This window comes from Sitophilus oryzae, unplaced genomic scaffold, assembly GCF_002938485.1.
Source record: "Sitophilus oryzae breed Bouriz unplaced genomic scaffold, Soryzae_2.0 scaffold_1396_pilon_pilon, whole genome shotgun sequence".
Classification (NCBI taxonomy): domain Eukaryota; kingdom Metazoa; phylum Arthropoda; class Insecta; order Coleoptera; family Curculionidae; genus Sitophilus; species Sitophilus oryzae.
The window spans coordinates 3149213-3169527 of NW_022146055.1; the positions used below are offsets into that span (position 1 = coordinate 3149213).

A 20315-nucleotide genomic window follows, 5' to 3' on the forward strand; every position below is an offset into this window, starting at 1 on the left:
ATTTAAGTCGGCCATATTTGAGGCCCATCGCGGTGTACCTAAGATTTTTGATATGCTCCTTCCTTAGTCTTCTTATTCAAAGATAAAAGACTTATAATATTAAATAGATAGGCAACTTATAATACATTTCAAATTTATTATACAAGGGCGCCTCTGGTAGTCGGAGGAAGAACTACTAAGGGAAGAGAGGGGTGCGGGGAAGGGAGGTTGTTTTAATTAATTTAAAATAAATTTAGACATACATGTAAGAACACTTTATGTGCTTTTAATTAGGTCGAACATGTTATAAACGATAAATCAACTTAATTAAAAGCATACAAAGTGTTCTTATATGTCGGATATTAATTAAAAAAATATTAAAAAGACGTAATAGTATATATTAGGTTGTTACAGTTATAATTTAATCTTTGGCGGTTTTCAGCAAATAGCAGGCAGTTTTACATAATTTTCCTCCCTTTGAAGTGAATTGGAAACGGCTATATAATTTTGGTGTAGGCAAGATTCCCAGTTTGTTTCCGTTTGAGACCTGAAATAATAAAAACAAATTAAATCAGATTTAATCATCTGCTGATCATGCTAATATAACGCAACGCGCGTCCTTAATTCCTTACATGTACCGTAAAAAAAATAACTGTTCAGCAAACCCGGTGTACAACAATTAAACTCCATGATAAAAAATAACTAAGAGTCTATACAAAACACAAATTGTCCTACCATTTTTAAAAAAATATTGTCTAAAACAGAATACTGCCAAAAAATCTGAAGGAATTTAATTTTACAATAATTCGACAAATCAAAACGAAATCAAACTGTAAAATCACAACAAAAGCGTCTCTGAGTGTCTCGTGTCAGTTAAAAATCAAATTTTATTATTGTCAGACTTTGACATTGGCATTGTTGATTGGCAGTTTTAATATTTTGCGCCTCTGCATCTTGGAGGAAAAACTATTTTTAATGAACTGTCATTTCCATTTAAGTTTCCCAGCCATGGGTTTGGCCTAGCCCTCCGGTGTGTGTAAATTTTACATTTTTATTTTTGGCACAATTTTTAAATTCATTATTGCCAACCATGGCAACATATTCGTCGCCGAGCTGACTAACGGGAATTTTAATTTACCCCTCGAAATTCAGGTGGTAGCTCTGCTGTAAAAAATGTCAAGTTGCCACATATAATTATTTTATTTTTTGACATTGTCATTCGTTTTGACACTTTAGTTTTGTATTACGCGTTTTTGGTTTAAATGAATTGTGTTGTGATATTTTAACCTTAAATATTTTTACTAGTAGACCTTGTAGTTGAACACTGTTCTTTTTAGAACCTCTTTTAGTGCGAAGTGTACAAGATAGCTTAATAGCCATAAAAAAATAACTCCAAACTAAATCCCAACTTTATTAGAAAATGTTGAATGGGAAAGCGGTAGTAATGACCCTTTATGTCCGTTAAGTGCTGTCAAGGAGGTGAATTTTGTGAACGTAAATAATATCTGTTTATATATTTACAATTAATTTATTATTGTTTCCTAAAATATTTTGAATAAAAGAAAATATGCAAAAGTGGGCAACGCTGTGCCGGTCAAGCTTAATCACGTGACTAAAAGTTTATTTGATATGAACTATATCTATATTTCATCTCTTTCACATTAAATACATTTCAATTTAATTATCACCATATTTCTCTAATAATTATACCCTAAAAGATGTTTGCTTCTTTCTTTTATATTCTTCAGGACAAAATAAGGAAAACTGTCGAAATTCAAACACGTCATTTACACCCCTGCCCAAAGAAAAAGCAGATTTTCAATTAAGGGGACGACTTGAGCCTAATGGTTTATGTTTTTTTTCTTTCTTATTCTGCCCTTTTTCTTACCATTTTTTTAATCATTTCTCTTTTCTGCTTTTCTTTAATCAGATTTTTGGATAATGGAACCTGTAGGTTTGTTTCAGTAATGTAATAATTAAAAAATATTTCAAAAAGAGCAAATATCAGTGAATTTTTGACAATAACACACACAATATGAAAAAAATATTTTAAACTTTTAGCGTAAGTTGACATTACAAGCATAAATAATTGCACAATTCAAGCACAATTGCAATGTTCTTTTAAATGACATTATTTAGTGTAACAATCGTATTTTAAATTACAATCTAGGGTGCCATGGCTGTGGCAAAAACACAAATTTTTAATCAAGGAGCCTTTGTAAAATAGGTTTTATCGTCTAATGTTTTTCATATCTTGTCCTGGAAGTCCGGTTATATATATATATATATATATATATATATATATATATATATATATATATATATATATATTATTATAGATGCCCAAATCGTAATTTTAATGATATCGCAATTTTTTCGAAACTTCTTTCATATCTCATAATTTTATAATTATATTTATTACCTAACCTAACCTACGAGTATACTTATCATCTTGAATAAGCATCGGTAAAATCTTGAATTGAACATTTTTAAAGTATAAATTCTGGTCATAAGTTAACGAAAGTCGATATATTTATTCCATCTAATATTTGATTTTGGTTTGGTTTGGCCTAGCCCTCCGGTGTGTGTGGTGTCAAATTTTACATTTTTATTTTTGGCACAATTTTTAAATTCATTATTGCCAACCATGGCAACATATTCGTCGCCGAGCTGACTAACGGGAATTTTAATTTACCCCTCGAAATTCCGGTGGTAGCTCTGCTGTAAAAACCATCAAGTTGCCACATATAATTATTTTAGTTTTTGACATTGTCATTCGTTTTGACACTTTAGTTTTGTATTACGAGTTTTTGGTTTAAATGAATTGTGTTGTGATATTTTAAGCTTAAATATTTTTACTAGCAGACCTTGTAGTTGAATACTGTTCTTTTTAGAACCTCTTTTAGTGCGAAGTGTACAAGATAGCTGATAGCTAATAGCCATAAAAAAAATAACTCGACACTAAATCCCAACTTTATTAGAATATGTTGAATGGGAAAGCGGTAGTAATGACTCTTTATGTCCGTTAAGTGCTGTCAAGGAGGTGAATTTTGTTACTGTAAATAATAACTGTTTATATATTTGCAATTAATTTATTTTTGTTTCTTAAAATATTTTGATTAAAAGAAAATATGTAAAAGTGGTCAACGCTGTGCCAGTCAAGCTTAATCACGTGACTAAAAGTTTATTTGATATGAACTATATCTATTTCATCTCTTTTTTCACATTCCAAAAAATCGTCTGGTTATAAGTTAATCTAATAACATTATTTACATAATATATTTACGTAATAATATATATTATTATTTTCATTTATTTTACAACAAACAAACATATTATAAATGCATCTGTTTAGATAGGAAAAATCTGTGTTATTGCACCAATTCCATTGTTGTAAAAATGCAACTAAGGCGCAAAAACTCTTTGGAAATGTACAATGCAGAAAATAATATTTTTATCGTTTCTGAGATTAAAAAAAAACAATTATTGTGAAATACATATTTGGTTCCAGATAACCCGAAAAAACAAATTGTATGGCTATGAAATAACTAGGTCATCAAACTGCTTCGTAATTTTAACATAATATTTTGATATCTACTCTTAATATTTACAGTAAAAAATAAGTGCGCCATTTAAATGGATAAAAAATGGGAGACAGCAATATGACAATTCTATGTTATGCCGATGACGAACAATGGAAAATAATCAAAATTCTGCGTGCAAAAAAAAATTTTTTTTGCTCCCATATTAGAGATAAATAATCGAAATTCCACAAACAGGATTACTTTTATTGTTAGGATACTCGATATCGTTACAAAACATTATGAAAAATGATAAAAATGTAGAAGAAATTAAATTGTCTTATCAATCGTTTACTGTGATTAAAACGAAATCGTACCAACAAGTGCCTTTTCATTATAAAAAACAAACTAAACCTGCCATGGAAGCTAACCAAGGTATGTATTATTTTTGTACATTATGAAGTATACAATTTTATTTTAGGGTACGAAGTTATACGACAGTAAAAAATGACTGAGAATAATCTAGTCTTTTGTTGTAATTAACTTTGATTAAACTTTTATTGAGTTTTGTGCCAAACATCTTGTACTTTCAGTTTTATTAAATAATGTGGACCTTCGGCTATTGAAATTGTAAAGGTTTTTTGCAACTACTGGCAACTTATGCTAGTATGATTTTTTTTCTGTCTGTATGTCTGTGTCACGAGAACTCCGAAACCGCTGGAGGTATTGTAATGAAATTTTCAGGGAGAATACTGTTGGGGCTTCTAAGAAGCCGAATGAAGTTTAGTTAAAATTCATCAACTTTAAGGATTTTTTTTATAGTTAAAATTTCAAAAAGTATGTAACTTTTGAACAAAAAAATCGTATTAATATGCGGTTTTTAGATTATAATAACACATATTTTTTTTTCAACCATTTAAGTATGATATAACAAAAAAAATTAGGAGTTTCTGTTCTCACAAAAACCTGTTTTTGACAGATTCAAATTATATTGCGCTCTGCTAGCATACTAGGGAGGTGTGATGTCATGGATCCATTTATTTTAGATGCTGACCACACTATAAAAAATATTGACCTATTAGAAGAGTGGATTGATTGCAAGTGGTAAAGGTGACCGAAAAAATAAAATTTCATTAAAAATCCAATCATTGCTGAACGTCGTCGGTCAATATTCTGATGAGGCCCTTGGTAAACTTTGTTATAGTTTACGAATGTGTTCTGTAATTTACATTTTTTACAATAAAGTTTTCTGATTTTTTTGTTAGTGTGTGAGACAGAAAAGTATAGAGTTATCCGGTTATGGCGATATGGAAACAGAGGTAAGACAACAAGTAACAAAAGCAATGAGATTGGGTCGATGTCTGAACGACACCATATGGTAAAATAAATACATAGGTGTCGCGGCCAAGTCAAGAATATACAAGGCTGTCGTCAGACCCATAATGGCCTACACAGCAGAAACCAGACCGGATACAGCAAAAACAAAAACCGTCACTCGTATAGCCTACCGTCAAGTTGGCCTTGGTTCAATGTATTGCAAATTTTAATTAAATCGGGCGATTTTTTGATTTGATTCATTGATGATGGAGTTTTGTAGTGCACGAAACGTCGTCAAAATATCATGAAAAGATGGGGCTCTTTGAGCCACAAACCAATCTTTGAAAAAAATATCTTTGAAAAATCATTTGAAAAGGTAGGATTACTACTGTAGAAGGAGAGCACGACTGGTATTATTAGGTTCTTTGCGTGTACTGGTCATATATAAAATGGGGATTTATAAAACTTATTGCCTTGCAGAGTTTATACATTCTGTAAGAACCAGTTAGACCTATAAAGTAAACTCACCGGTAAAAAAAACCGGCCACTAAAAATTAGTCCCAATTTCAAAGTTGGATTTCTCGCAAACCACTCATTAGATTTTGATGATTTTTTTTAAATTGTAAATTAATTCCTTCTTAACGGATGCTACGCCAGAAATTTTTATTCCGAATTTATTTTGAGCATTTACAGGGCACCCCGCAATAAGACAAAGTTTTTTGCCCGAACTTTGTAACACCCTGTAGGGTGCAGCAGCTGTAGTAGCTATTGCTAAATCAAATCACATTGTAGCCTCATCTTTTGTGAGCATTTTGTTTTTTTAATCACAACATTATCTCTCTTTGTATTGGAGATACGCTGCTTTAAAACGAACGTCTCGGAAAAATGCTTCGCAGGAAGAAAGTTTTATGTGTAAATAATCAAGGCGACATAGGCGAAAATGGATTTATTAGTATTGGCAATATGACAACAACGGTTGTCAAATTAAAAAATGCAATTATCTGTGACGGATGTTGCTCGTATTGCGGCTTTAATTGAGGATGGCCGAAGTCAACGTTATGTGTGTCTGATGAGTACCCTGGGTATACCCCGAACTCCCGAACAACAGTCCAGGATGCCTGGAATCGGTATATGGAAACAGTGAGAGAACAATCCGACGAAAACTAAAAGAAAACAGCTTGTCTGCAAGGAGGCCTGCCATAGGACCCCAGCTCCTTCCGAGACACGTCTTCAGTTTGCACGTTTACATGTAAATTGGGATGAATCGCGGTTTTGCCTGCGAAGCATTTTTCCGAGACGTTCGTTTTAAAGCAGCGTATCTCCAATACAAACAGAGATAATGTTGTGATTAAAAAAAACAAAATGCTCACAAAAGATGAGGCTATAATGTGATTTAATTTAGCAATAGCTACTACAGCTGCTGCACCCTACGGGGTGTTACAAAGTTCGGGCAAAAAACTTCGTCTTATTGTTGTGCCCTGTATATGCTCAAAATAAATTCGGAATAAAAATTTCTGACGTAGAATCGGTTAAGAAGGAATTCATATACAATTTAAAAAAAAATCATCAAAATGTAATGAGTGGGTCGCGGGAAATCCAACTTTGAAATTTGGACTAGTTTTTAGTGGCCGGTTTTTTTTGCCGGTGAGTGTATAATATTGTAAAATCCTAAAATTAAGAAAATGGCGCTTATCAAGTTTTTCCCCTGGGCCCTTCATATTGTTTACAAATAAACATACTGATACAATTCATTAAATACGATAGAGTTAATATTTCACGGTATAATGAATCGGTAATCTTGTTTGATCATTGAGATAAAGCTTTGTTTAAGACGCCTACGAATTACAAGAACATATATAAATAACAATTCGTGTTGAAGCAATGCATAATAATTAGAACCAGAGCGTATATTACTCTCTGCTGCAACTATAAATTTACATAGAGCATCTACTATTGAGAATATTGAAAGTACAAAAATACTTTGAGGAAACAATTATATTTGGTTTTATATGAGAATTTAAGGTAAGTTTTGTTTCGTTACTTAATATTAGTGTTATAATTAAACTTATAATAAAATATTTGTACTGAAATTTATATTTTGAGCAAAGCTTAATTGTAAAAAGAAAAAATATTTATCTACATTACACACTTTTAGTTGACATAAATTAAACATGTTTAATCGAAATAAAAATTAAAATTCTACACCCTCTATCTCCGAAACTTTAAGCGTTTAGCACATACTTTAACATACATTTATACGAACTTTTTTATTTATTTTTATCTGAAGAATATGCTGGCGAAGTTTCGGGAATACACTTCGGACCATCCTGTAGATTATAAAATTATGGTATTTTTAGAATGGTAATTTTATAACAAATCCACTAAGGGAATAAAATATACAGTATTTTATGTGAGAAACTATAACTTTAAATAAAAATTGTACCGTTCTATACAAGAAGAATAGTAGTTTATATAGAAATGAAATTTTGACAGCATATGTATGTTAATTAAAAGCATTTTATAAAAATATATAGAATTATACAGGGTGTCCCCAAAAAAGTTACACATCAAAGTTATGTTTTTTTCTAATGGAACACCCTATATATTAATTGATTTTCGGATTCTAGGGAAAAAATAAAGGTCAGTTTTATTAAAGAAGCATTAAAATCTAAGGATTTTGACATATTTCACATTTTGTGAAAATGAAGAGTAAATTTTAAATTTCGATAGATAATAGTCGATAGCTTAATATTTAATTACAGTAACCATTGTATGTTTAACCAAATTGAAATTTGACCCGAAAAGTTATACAGGGTAAGACAAAATTAATATGGAATATTAGTCACTTTCAAAAGTAAGTTACTCCTTTATTTTAAATGGAACATCCAGTATATTATTCGGGCGTTCAATGGGGAATTTATATATCCTTCAGACAAAGATTTTCCTAGACATTTTAATTTTTATTATTTTCCATCAGTAGATCTTTATTATTTGAAAAAATCTAGGGTAGCTGTGATATACCTTTTGTTGATTTAACAAAAATTAAAAATTTTAGAGTCAAATACTCAACGGTAATAAAAATATACACGTTTAAAACATATTTTAAGTATTACACCATTAAAACTAGATATAAACCTATAATTATATGACAAAAATTAGCTAGATGAAATCAAATGCTCAAAATGCTTCATTTCCTGTTAACTTCATAAAATGATTGTCTTTTCAAAAGGATCTTTTCATTTTAAAAGGCATATCTCGAATAGATACCTCGAAAAGCAGCGTCAATAATTTCTCTCATGATGCCGACAATAGTTGGGCGAGTATTTTAAACACTGTCTTTAACATATCCCCATAAAAAACAGACTATTTAGATAAAATCAGGAGCATTTAAGTATTCTATTAATTCGTGAATGCACACTGCATTCGCCAGCTAATAGAATCAAATCAATCTCTCAGATGTAGGATAAGTTTGCATTTTCGGCAAATTTCTGAGAATTTTTGTTGATGTCCCATTACAAAAACCACAACTTTGATATGTAACTTTTTTTGGGAACACCCTGTAGAATTCTATATTTTTAAAAAGTGCTCTAAATTAACCTACACATGCTCACAAAATTTCATTTCAATACAAACTGTCGTTCTCCTTAGAGCCTCCGCGGCGTATAAGAAGCGCCACCCTGTATATCTACGAAAATATTTTTCTAAAATATGAAATAGAAAACTTGATATGAATCTTTTTCGAAAAACTGATCACTCTATAATATTCTCGTCATATTCCAAAATGCAATATTTTTGCTTCTAACATTATTATTAGATTATAATTTAATCAATATAAAATCAAATTTAGTTCAGAATATTTATTTCTTACCATTTTTTTTTAGAATGTCACCATTCACAACATACCAGTACATTATCACAACGTTTTTCCTAATACTCACCCTCACATTAGTCCTACTTTACAAAAAATGGTTCTCCTATTGGAAAGACAAAGGCCTCAATTATATAGAGCCTACCATACCTTTTGGAAATGCCTCCCGATTTTTCTTAGGTCAATGTAGTTGGGCTAACCTCTTTAGAGACCTCTATTTGGAGGTCAGAAAAAAAGGCTGGAAGCATGCAGGAGTATACTTTTGCGGAAAACCAGTCTACATGCCTGTAGACAATGAAATCATCAAGAGAATACTTGTTTCCGATTTCATACACTTCGCCAACCATGGAGTTTTTGTAGACAAGTCATCAGATCCTTTGTCAACACACATTTTTAATATGGAAGGCTACAGATGGAAGAACATAAGATCTAAGCTTCCTATAGCTTTTACAGCAGCAAAAATGAGACGAAATGTGATCATAATGAACGAAATAAGCAAAGAATTCATTAAGGAACTCGATAAAGAAGTCAATTCTAATAATTCAATCAACATAAAGGACCTATTAAGTCGTTTTACAATTGATGTAGTAAGCTCTTGTTCTATGGGAATGAAGAGCAACACTCTAAAGCACGAAAACGAGACTTTGGTGGAACAAAGTACGTCATTCTTTGAAGACCAATGGAGTAGAACGAGTAATATCTTGGTTACATTGATCCCAAGAAAGATTTTGGTAATGTTACATTTCAAACTCTTCAACAAGAGAGCTTCAAACTTCTTTTTGAACATGTTCAAGCAAATAAAAGATCACAGACTGACAGAAACTGTCAAACGGAACGACTTAACAGATTTATTACTGGATTTATGTGATGGAACAAAGGAACATAAGGATTATGCAGGTGATGGTACGATGGAGCCTCTAAGTTTTGATGAATTTGCTGCGCAGATGTATGTGTTTTTCGAGGCGGCGTTTGAAACATCTTCTAGTACGCAGACCTTTGCTTTGTATGAACTGGGTGCTAACAAGGAGGTTCAGGATAGGCTAAGGAACGAAATAGAAGAAGTTTTGAAGAAGCACAATGGTCAAGTAACGTATGAGGCTGTCTGTGAAATGGAATACTTGGAAAGAGTTATTGATGGTAAGTTAGAAACGTTATTTTTTAACTTGATTTGTTTACTTTATGGCTCAGATATATAAGTACGCTCAGATGCAAAAAACGCAACGGATTTTTCGTCAAGTTTGCACTGTTACATTTTTTTATTCTTAGCCCAATTTTAATGACTCAATTTTAATGATTTAGCAAACTGTATATAAATCTAGCAACTTTAATTCGTAAACTCAGTTTTTTATAAACTATAGTATTTGGCTGATTACAAGGGTCAATTGAAGGGTTGTGTTTTACCTTAACTTTAAAACACCCTCTGTAAAAATTTCGTGAGTAACTTTTCCTAAAACATAATGTTTCGATCACAACCGTCCCCTGAGCATTTTCTTTTTTGATACATGTCAATACTTGGTTAATTTTAAAGAGCGAAAACGAAAACTTGCCACCAACGTGAACTTGCCACCAACAATTTGCAATTTTTTAACTATTATTACTTTATGATGTTATTTTTTAATAATTAAAAAATTAACCAGACATATGTTGCCATGAGTCAAAAAACGAAATATTCAGGAGACATGGTTCTGATCGAAAAATAATGTTTTAGGAATATTTACTCACTAATTTATTGCACAGGGTGTTTTAAAGATAGGGTAAAAAACAACTCTGCGATTAACTCTGTATAATAATCAAATATTGAAGTTTATAATAAACTGAGTTAACGAATCTATACTAATATATAAAATCCTTAAGTGACTGACATACTGATTAATACCGATCCTGCTCAAACCACTCAACGTAAGAAGCTCAATTTTGGCATACAGGTTGATTCTAGGGCGTAGAGGTTCGATAAGAAGGGATTTTTCGAAATTCCAGTTCCAAGAGGGTGAAACTACCCCTCAAATATTACAATATTTTTTATTTAAAAAACGGTCAAGTTTCCGAAAAAACGCTTAAACACGTATATTTTATTTTGTTTTTTTTTACATATTTTAAGATTTTTTAAAAAGGTATACAGGGTGTTTCGAAAAATCTGGTCATTGATTAATCACGATCCTGCTTAAAGCACTTGCCGTAAAAAGCTGATTTTTGGAAAACAGATTGACTTTAGGGTGTAGAGGTTCGATAAGAAGGGATTTTTCGAAACTCGAATTCTAAGGGGGTGAAACTATCCCTCAAATATTAAAATATTTTTTATTTAAAAACCGGTGAGTTTTTCGGAAAAACTCTTAACCACGTATATTTTATTTTGTTGTTTTACATATTTTTTTTTATAAATTTATACAGGGTGTTTAATAAAATATGACCAATGACTAATCACGATTCTGCTTAAACTGCTTGACGTTTAAAGCTGATTTTTGGCAAACGGATTGACTGTGGGGTGTAGTGGTTCGATAAGGAGGGGTTTCTCGAATCTCAAATTCCAAGAGGGTGAAAACGCCCCTCAAATATTACAATATTTGTTATTTAAAAAACGGTTAGTCTTTCGGGAAAACGCTCGGACAAGCACAATTTATTTGGTTTTTTAAATATTTTGAAATTTTTTGAAAAATCGTACAGGGTGTTCCAAAAAGTTGGGTAATTTCTTAACCACGATTCTGCTTAAACTGCTTGACATAAAAAGCTTATTTTTGGCAAACGGATTTTTCGAAAGTCAAATTCCAACGAGATGAAACTACCCCTCAAATATTACCAAGTTATATAATAATATCGCCATATTGTTTTTCCTCATGCTGACATAAATGTGAGAAAATTTTATCCAGTTTGTATGTTAATGGAAATTCTTGTTTTGCTTTATCATCACCATTACAAATGATTAATTCGACGCGAACGAAGTCGCTGGTACACGCTAGTCAAAGATATATTTGCATAAAATTTTCCATTGCGTTTTTTTTGCATCTGAGTGTAAGTAAACCACAATAAACAATAATGTGGTTTAATAAGTACTGAACCATATTATTTATCTTAATTTCAAAGTACAAATTATTTATTTTCCAGTCCAAGCTTCTTCATTATTGTCGTTGTAATTAATATAGTTAACACATAGATGCAATATGATATTATCTCTATTTTGACATATATATCACTAAAAAATAAGCACATGTTTCTAGTTTATCTAATAAATATTCAAACAAACAATAAATGTCAGTAAAATTATTAAATTTTCGATAATTAAAGTCAAAATAATTAATTAATTATATTTTTAAAACCGCGTGTATCTATATAGGGTAAAACAATTATAAGTTATTGAGCTTGCATATGTAGATGTTATATGTTATGTTTTCCATGTTGATACGTTATCAAACAAAGAAAATATGTTATTATAATTTCATTTTTGTATCTTAATATCAAGGAAACAAAAACAGTCGAGTTTAATTTACATCTAGTAGAATTAATTAAGCAATTAATAATTATTGCATATAGCAATATAGTGTCATGATACCGTTGTTTTTATAAAGCAATTTTTTTTCTTCGATAGAGTTTTATACAAAGTGTCTAAAATTTATGCCGATTTGTAATAATATTTATATTTGTGGTTGATTTTTATCCGATCAATATCCTCTAATGAGGGAATAAAAACACAAATCCTCACAATCTTCTATTAACAATTTTTATTACAAATGTTTTTTATAAATAAGGGGGCTACATGTTTCAAGACGATCATCTTCAGACCCAGGCTAAAATATCAGAAAATACAGCCAAGGAAGTAAAAACTACGTAAAAAGAATTAAATAAACAAAGTCAGGCAATAAAAGACAGATACAAATTACATATACACTCAAATGCAAAAAAATTTGGTCTAGTTTAAAACCCTACTCTATTTTCATGATTGTTTAGCAAGTTGTATACAGGGTGCTACAAATTCGAGGTACGAGCATTGGTATAGTACTATTCTTTTAAAAGTTCCTCAATATGACCGACCTAGTTACGAAAATTGGTAATTTTTTTTAATGAAAAATAAGTTTGCGTTAGCGAATTCAGAAATTGATTTACTCTTTGGTTAACAATAATATTTTTCAGGATTGTCAAGTTGACGTTAAAGTTAAGTTATTAGGTGGTTGTCATAAATAAAAACATAGATTATTGAAATTATTTAATAAGAATAAAGGTATTTTACCGCAGATCCGAAGAGATTTTACTTAAAGGTATTTTATAAACTTTCTCAGTGAGAATATTAACTCCCCTGTTTCTTATATTTCAGTTAAAGGGACGTAAGAACTATAGGAAGTAAATTTTTGTTTTCATGTTTTGACAATATCTGAGAGTTCCTAGAATTATCAAGATTATTGAATAATTATAGTTGTTTAATAAGTGAAATTAAAGAAGACTTGGAAATAGGATGATGCTTTTCATGTTATAGTTGATAGATCACTCCATTTTTCTTAATTTGTTTTTATTTAAGTACAGTTAAACACAAATTGAATTGATGTGTGCAAAAACAGCTATATATTTTCAAACATCTTATTTAAATAGTTCTTTTATATACTGTTAAACTGTATCAACTACATAGTATTTAGCAAAAAATTATAATAAATTTTGAATAATTTAAATTAAAATTAAATTTATAGTTTATGAAAATTTATAATATATAAAGATTAGAACACAATCCTCTGAAGGAAAAAGAAATACTCAAAAACTCATTAAATATACTTTATTAAAAATAACAACATACAAAAACATCCATGCAAACTGTAATAATCAGAACATTATCCACATTATACCTTTATTAAATTTGTGTCCACACTCCTGTCAGGAAAGCCAGAAATGTTTGTTTAAACATTAACTTATTTTAAATTGCCAGAAACACATCAGAATATATCACAACCACAACTATAGATTAATCAGTACTAAATTTTATACCTAGTAAGTGATGCGTTAACTCACAAGTATAGGATAAAAAACAATTATTAATATAGAGTGTACTATACAATGTCCTGCTTATTTATGAAATGACTTTCCCTTCAAATGTGAGGAATACCAGTAAAATAAAACATAATTTTTGGTTTGGTTTGGTGTTTGATATTCTAACTACATCTATTACAAACCTTAAGTGCTTTTAGCGAGTAACTGTATTTTTACAGTAAAAAATAATGAAAATATTGAGAAAAAGGAACCGTAAACGTCAATGTCAGCCAAGTGTCAGAGTTCAATTGGATTTACCACAGATTATCAATTTGAACGATTTGAAGTACAGTCGATTCCAGTTTAGAGATTTTCGTTTTTTAAGCCTCCCATACTGAAGTCCGCCATATTGGGAAGTTTTAAATGAATACAAGTATATCTCGGTAACCGTAATATATACGAACATGGTTATATTGGGGCAAAGTTGCCGTATTGGGATGTTCACCAAGATGCAATCAAAAATGTTTTAAAAATTTCAAGTATTGCTAAGTTTTTTGGAAAAAACTGATTTTTTTGAAAATCAATTTTATTTTTTCCTGTCGTTACTTTTTCGAAAATTAAAAAACTAATTGCACATTCTCATAGCCACTTTTTTAGGGCTATCTGATAGTATTTTTAGATTTTCAAATTAGCTGATAATTTGTGAGATACAGAGGCCAACTTAATTTTTTTAAATACGGACCTGTATTTTTTATTTCAGTTTTTGAAAGAAGCCGGTCTCCTAAATACAATGATATGCCACACAAAGTTTATAAAAACTGAGTTTATGAATTAAAGTTAATAGATTTATATACAGTTTACTAACTTCATTTTTTTGTGTTTGCTAAATTACTCTTTTTTGTTTTGGATACTTTAACAGCCACAAAAGTATTTAATTATTATTTAAAATAATTTGAAGTCCGACTCTGGTTATTTAAATTATTTAATTTGATTATATTCATGGCAGCAATATTGATCAGCGCTAATTAACATTGAATAAGGAAAATCGAGCCAAATGAATTCAAATAAATTTAGGTCAGAAATTTAAAGATATTATTTTTTAACCTTTTTTATTGTGAATTTGAAATCTCAGTGTGCGATCTAATAATATGCATAACATTAATCGTAGGTATTAAATAACTATAAGTTAATAAATTATAAGTTAATAAATAAAAACTTCTATTTATAGAAAAATATTATGTTTAACAAAAACTTGTCAAAACAAATATATGTTTTGACAAGATTTTGACAGTTAAAACAACAAATTACAACAGATTATATATTGATTATTATATGACTTGAAACACCACGGCACTGGAATTAAGTTTTATGTGACCTTGAACAGATTAGTTCACATGGTAGCGGCCGATGAATCACTCCCAAACATTCGTGGCGTTTACTCTACTAACTAGTTTCTAATGTTCTACATGTTCGAAAGGGTTACCAGTTACCACCCTCCCTATTGCACAAATTTATTTTTCGCTCAATTTTATTTATAGCTCTTTAAACTTTCTTCTTATACTTCCGAATGCATTTTGTACTTTATTGTAAATGTTGAGATTAATTGATTTCACTTTTACAAATGACGTCAAATAATGTAGCCCCTTGGCGATAGGTCCAGGAACCGGGTGGACATTATACTGCTCTACCATTTCCAATCCATCTTCCGGGAAAATGATTTGATTGTTTATTTATTTATTATTTTATATTATTTTATTGCATTTGATTTTCCGTATCTAATGTTTTACCCCACGTCATTGTTAAGTTTGAACGCTTATCTCAATATTATAACGATGAATAGATTAAATTAAAACGGAGCCAGACTTAAAATTAGTTTAAATAAATTGTGTTCAAATGTAAAAAAAAAATATTACGTGTGGCATATCATTGTACTCAGGAGACTGAGTTCTTTCAAAATCTGAAATAAAAAATGCAGGTCCGTATTTAAAAAAATTAAGTTTGCCATTGTATCTCAAAAATTATCAGCTAATTTGTAAATCTAAAAATCATCAGATAAGCCGTAATAAAGTGGCTATGAAAATGTTATAAACTTGAGTGTTTGGCTTATTATACAGGACAGAGTTAATTGAAAAGTTGTTTTTACCCTATCTTTAAAACACTTTGGTGCAATAATTTCGTGAGTAACTTTTCCTAAAATATTATTTTTCGGTCAGAATTTATGTCAACACATATGCCTTGGTTAATTTTTAAGAGCAAAATGAACTTGCCACAAACATTTTGCAATTTTTCCAATTATCGTTACTTTTTGATGTTAGTCTTCATAACGAGATACCTCGGCTTTGGTAATTATTGTTGGGTACGATTGAAAATGGTTTTTAGTGTTGAAGATTGTGCAAAAGTCATTGATCTTGTTGAAGATGACCGAAATTATGAATATTTGCTGGGTTCTTGAAGAAAAATGGGAAAACAGCATAATATATTTGCAGCTTCATGAATAGAATGAATAAAATAGACAGTTATAGTAGCCGGGGGAAGCAATACAAAACATTAAAGTATGTTTTACAAGTTTTTTATTTCTTTGTACACTTAGATATTATAGTTATTTTTTAGTAATATCCTTAGTTCTGTTAGTGTTACTAATATTTATTAAAACCAAGCCTGTATCGTTACTTTTTAACCTTTTTTAAATTTTAATATAGTGTTTTAATCAATGTCGATATGACACTACGACAATAGTCACCAAAGCCACCTCTTGATAGAAAAAAATAACATCTAAAAGTAATGAAAATTGAAAAAATTGCAAATTGTTGGTGGCAAGTTCATTTCGCTCTTAAAAATTAATCAATGCATGTGTTGACATTAGCCAAAAAGAAAAATGCTCAGGAGACATAGTTCTGATCGAATAATAATGTTTTAGGAAAAGTTACTCGAAATTATTGCACAGGGTGTTTTAAAGTTAGGGTAAGAAACCAGCCTTCAATTAAACCCTGTATAATAAGCCAAATACTAAAGTTTATAAAAAACTGAGTTTATGAATTAAAGTTGATGTATTTATATACAGTATGATAAAAAAACCTTGAAAATTGGGCTAAAAGTAAAAAAAAATATAACACTTTGAAACTTGACGAAAACATTGAAAATAATTGTCTGAGTGTAGTTAGAAGTTGCTTCATTCTTTTTACGAAGTTTTTACTTCCTGTATTTTAAGATATTTCAGCATGAGCCTGAAGATGAGATCTCACCGTCCCGAAACATGTAGCCCCTTATTTAAAAAAAATTGAGACAAAAATATTTAATACAGATCGTGAGGATTTGTGTCTTTATTCCCCCAAAGGATATTCATCATTTTGAACTCACCCTGGGCCAATGAACGTTTATTGATTTTTATCTATTTTTATGGATCTTATTTATGATTTATAATTTATAGATATTATTTACGATTTTAGAAACTCTACGAAAATATCCAGTTTTTCCATCGTTGGCTAGGATATGTACCAAGGATTATGTCGTTCCTGGAACGGATGTGACTATAGAGAAGGACAGTTTTGTTATGATAACGAATCTAGGTATCCATTACGATCCCGAGTACTATCCAGATCCGATGAAGTTTGACCCGGAACGATTCACAGCAGAAAATAAAGCTAAGAGGCCTTATTGCTCATACGTACCATTTGGAGAAGGTCCTAGAATATGCCTTGGTAAGTTTGAAATATCTATAAATGAGAATAAATTTTTAAAACGTACACATATGTATGAACACGAATTGACACAAACATTTGTGCCATAATTTTTGGCACTTTATATTAGTTAATTATACTATCTATTGTATTAATTCTAGTCAAATTTTTTAACTAGTGCAAAATGTAACTTATATTTTGCGCTTGTTCAAAAACACCTTGACATTATGAATGACAAGTTGAGCTAAAGAGAAAAAAATTGTAAAGACCCCGCGGCTTTTTTGACTCGCACTCAAGGAATCGATTTGGTGTCGAATTAAAATAATTCACCTAAATTTTAGCTCTTTAACTCAAACGGTTTTCGAGACTTATCGAAAAAAATAATATGATCATGATTCTTAAACAAAAAACTCTGTATTGTGCTGTTGTCCAAAAAGGCAAAAGTGTAAAATCTATTGAAACACACTGCTCTATCACGGCGGTTCAAGGCCGGATGAGATCGGATATCTCGTGAGTAAGAGTCGATTTAGACACTTGCCAAATCGGTAGGCTATTGACCATGATATGGCCGAGGACCGCGGTTCGGATTCCACGTAAACATAGTAGGCCCCGTCTAAATTAGCCCTGGCAGCAAAAAGGAGACGTTAACTTGAAATCTTTTCTTTACTGTACTAAAAATCGTCAAAAAAATGTCTTTTATACTGCTTTACATTCAGGAATTTTTTAGAATTTTTTGTAAAAAAGTGGTGAAACAATATGAAAAAAATTAAAAACTTATTTTTTTTTTAAATTTTCTGTTTTAACTGACTTATATTTTTGTTTATTTAAAAAAGTGAGTAGAAAACATGAAGATTATTATAAAAAATGAGTCCGAGAAGATTTTAGAAAAAAAATTTAGAAAAAAATGTGTTTTTAATTTTTTTCAAATTTGTTCCACCACTTCAAAAAATTCTAAAAAAATTCCTGAGTGTAAAGAAGTATAAAAGACATTTTCTGACGATTTTTAGTGAGTGAAATATTTCACGAAGGTTAAAAAAGAAGATTTTAATTTTTTTTTCCTCCGCTAAAAATCGGCTTTTCGCTTAAGAATCACGATCATATTATTTTTTCATGTCTTAGACTTCTAAGAATTAGAAAAAAAATCATTAATTAATTTTAAATTTTACTATAAACATAAAATTGAAAAAACAGTTTTTTTTTGAAAATCTCGAAAACCGTTTGAGTTAAAGAGCTAAAAATTTAGATGAATTATTTTGATTCGACATCAAAGCGATCTGCTGAGTGCGAGTAAAAAAAGCCGCGGGGGCAGATTTCCCATATTAATCCGGCTATACCCTTTTTGTAAAAATTTGTCAAAATGTCAAATCCTGGAAGGTAAACCAAGTACTAGTACTGGACACCTTGCAGCAATATTTTTTGAAAAGAGTTTTAAGTAAGAACCGAGACCTCTACGAGCAGAAATGAGAATAAAATCAAAATATTATTGGGAATGAAGTTTTCCCATTAATTACGTCAGTGAATTGTTCAAACTGCGACATTAAAATTAAAATCAACTAAAAAAAGTTATTAAAAAATAAAAATAATTGATTCGATTGAATAGTATCATGGTTAGTGGTAATATTATTCTGTGAATTACTGGGTAAAAACTTTTTAATAAACATTTAAATAAGAATTTCAATTCGATCGTAGAAAAAATGTTGTGTGCAACATGTGCAAAAAGCATATTTGTTGCACTCAGCATGATTGCTGAAAAACTCATGCGTCATGCAATAAATATGTCCTTTTTGCATTAGTTACACAAATAACTTATTACTTAGATATTTGTGTAACTTCTTGTGTCTTTTTTAGGTAAGCGATTTGGACTATGGCAAATCAAAATAGGCTTAATCAGTATCCTTAGAAACTATGAAGTCAGTTTAAGTGACAAAATGCAACTGCCACTGGCCTTCAAAAAGACTGGATTAATTTTAAGAGCAGAAGGCAGTGTATGGCTACATTTAGAAAAAATAAATTAGATGTTTATTTAACATAAAAAAAACGAAACTAATTTTAATGGATATAAAATGTGATATATATTTTTTAGTTTTTTTTTGGTTATGTATAATAAATTGTTTAACTTCTTATAACTATATTCTTTTTATTTACGAGTTTGAGAAAAAATACTGTATGATCGAAAAAATTCGTCCAGTTGGCTTGGAAATTACGATCAATGACACATTCCCCATCTAATTTTACATATAAAATGACAGCGATCTTTAGATCGTAGCCATCGCTGACCCATTTGAAGTGTCCAGAGGAAAAACATGATAAGCGCCATTTTACTGATTTTACAGGAAAGCACTGGACGGCTGGTAGTTATCAGGTTCTTAGGCATATGTATATCATAGGATTTAACAACTTAGTGACTTGCAGAATTTATACATTTTGTAAGGATCAGTTAGACCTACTATATAATATTGAAAAATACTAAAATTAAGAAATTGGCGCTTATCAAGTTTTTCCTCTGGATCCTTCATTTTTTTTCGATCATATTGTATATTATTCGTATTTTATTGGTCAAGAAACGAGGGAAAACATTCTAGAAATATTCTCTATGGTTATAATAATAGTTATATAAAGTAAAAATAATCCTTTTCGTATCTTGAATAATTCAGCTCGAAAAACAGAAGCATTATGACGAAAGAAATAACCTGGAAACGAACAATGCTGCTTTTATATTTATCCAGCATTAAATCTGGAGACGTTTCTCCATTAAAACTGGAATAAGGAGGAAGGAAAATGGAGAAATTCTAAGAAAACAACGTCCGCATGTCAGATTTCGTTTCCTTTTCTCGGCTAAAATAATATTTATGGATCTATTATTGACATGAAACTCGATGCAAAACAAGACTAATGCGTCTGTAATACTGTGTCGCATTTTGATATTCTCAAAATAACAATTCGAGGGAATAAATAACTAGCAAGACATAATCATAAGTGTTTTTATAACGTATTTATGTAACCCGCGTT

At 30.2% G+C, this 20315-nt stretch overlaps 2 protein-coding genes across 9 annotated transcripts in view; both read left to right on the forward strand.

The window, feature by feature from the left end:
- Positions 1-20315, forward strand: part of LOC115875878 (uncharacterized protein CG43867) — a 517198-nt gene that overhangs the window by 295969 nt on the left and 200914 nt on the right. The window lies entirely within an intron of this gene.
- On the forward strand, positions 6680-19432 carry LOC115875881 (probable cytochrome P450 6a23). 2 transcript variants are annotated; one of them, XM_030891439.1, is made up of 4 exons: positions 6680-6839; positions 8699-9822; positions 17076-17327; positions 19155-19432. In XM_030891439.1, the coding sequence occupies exons 2-4, from the start codon at positions 8700-8702 to the stop codon at positions 19319-19321; spliced, it is 1542 nt and encodes a 513-aa protein (XP_030747299.1). In that variant the 5' UTR covers positions 6680-6839; position 8699; the 3' UTR covers positions 19322-19432. The 2 variants fall into 2 exon arrangements, with proteins under 2 accessions (XP_030747299.1, XP_030747300.1); XM_030891440.1 differs by having other exon boundaries at positions 6690-6839; positions 8866-9822.

What these genes read in the sequence shown, in the direction of transcription:
- LOC115875881 (XM_030891439.1), top strand. Translation starts at nt 8,700, where the DNA reads ATGTCACCATTCACAACATACCAGTACATTATCACAACGTTTTTCCTA. An exon ending in CTTGGAAAGAGTTATTGATG is followed by an intron (nt 9,823 to 17,075) that starts GTAAGTTAGAAA and finishes TTACGATTTTAG; the next exon opens with AAACTCTACGAAAATATCCA. An exon ending in AGGTCCTAGAATATGCCTTG is followed by an intron (nt 17,328 to 19,154) that starts GTAAGTTTGAAA and finishes TGTCTTTTTTAG; the next exon opens with GTAAGCGATTTGGACTATGG.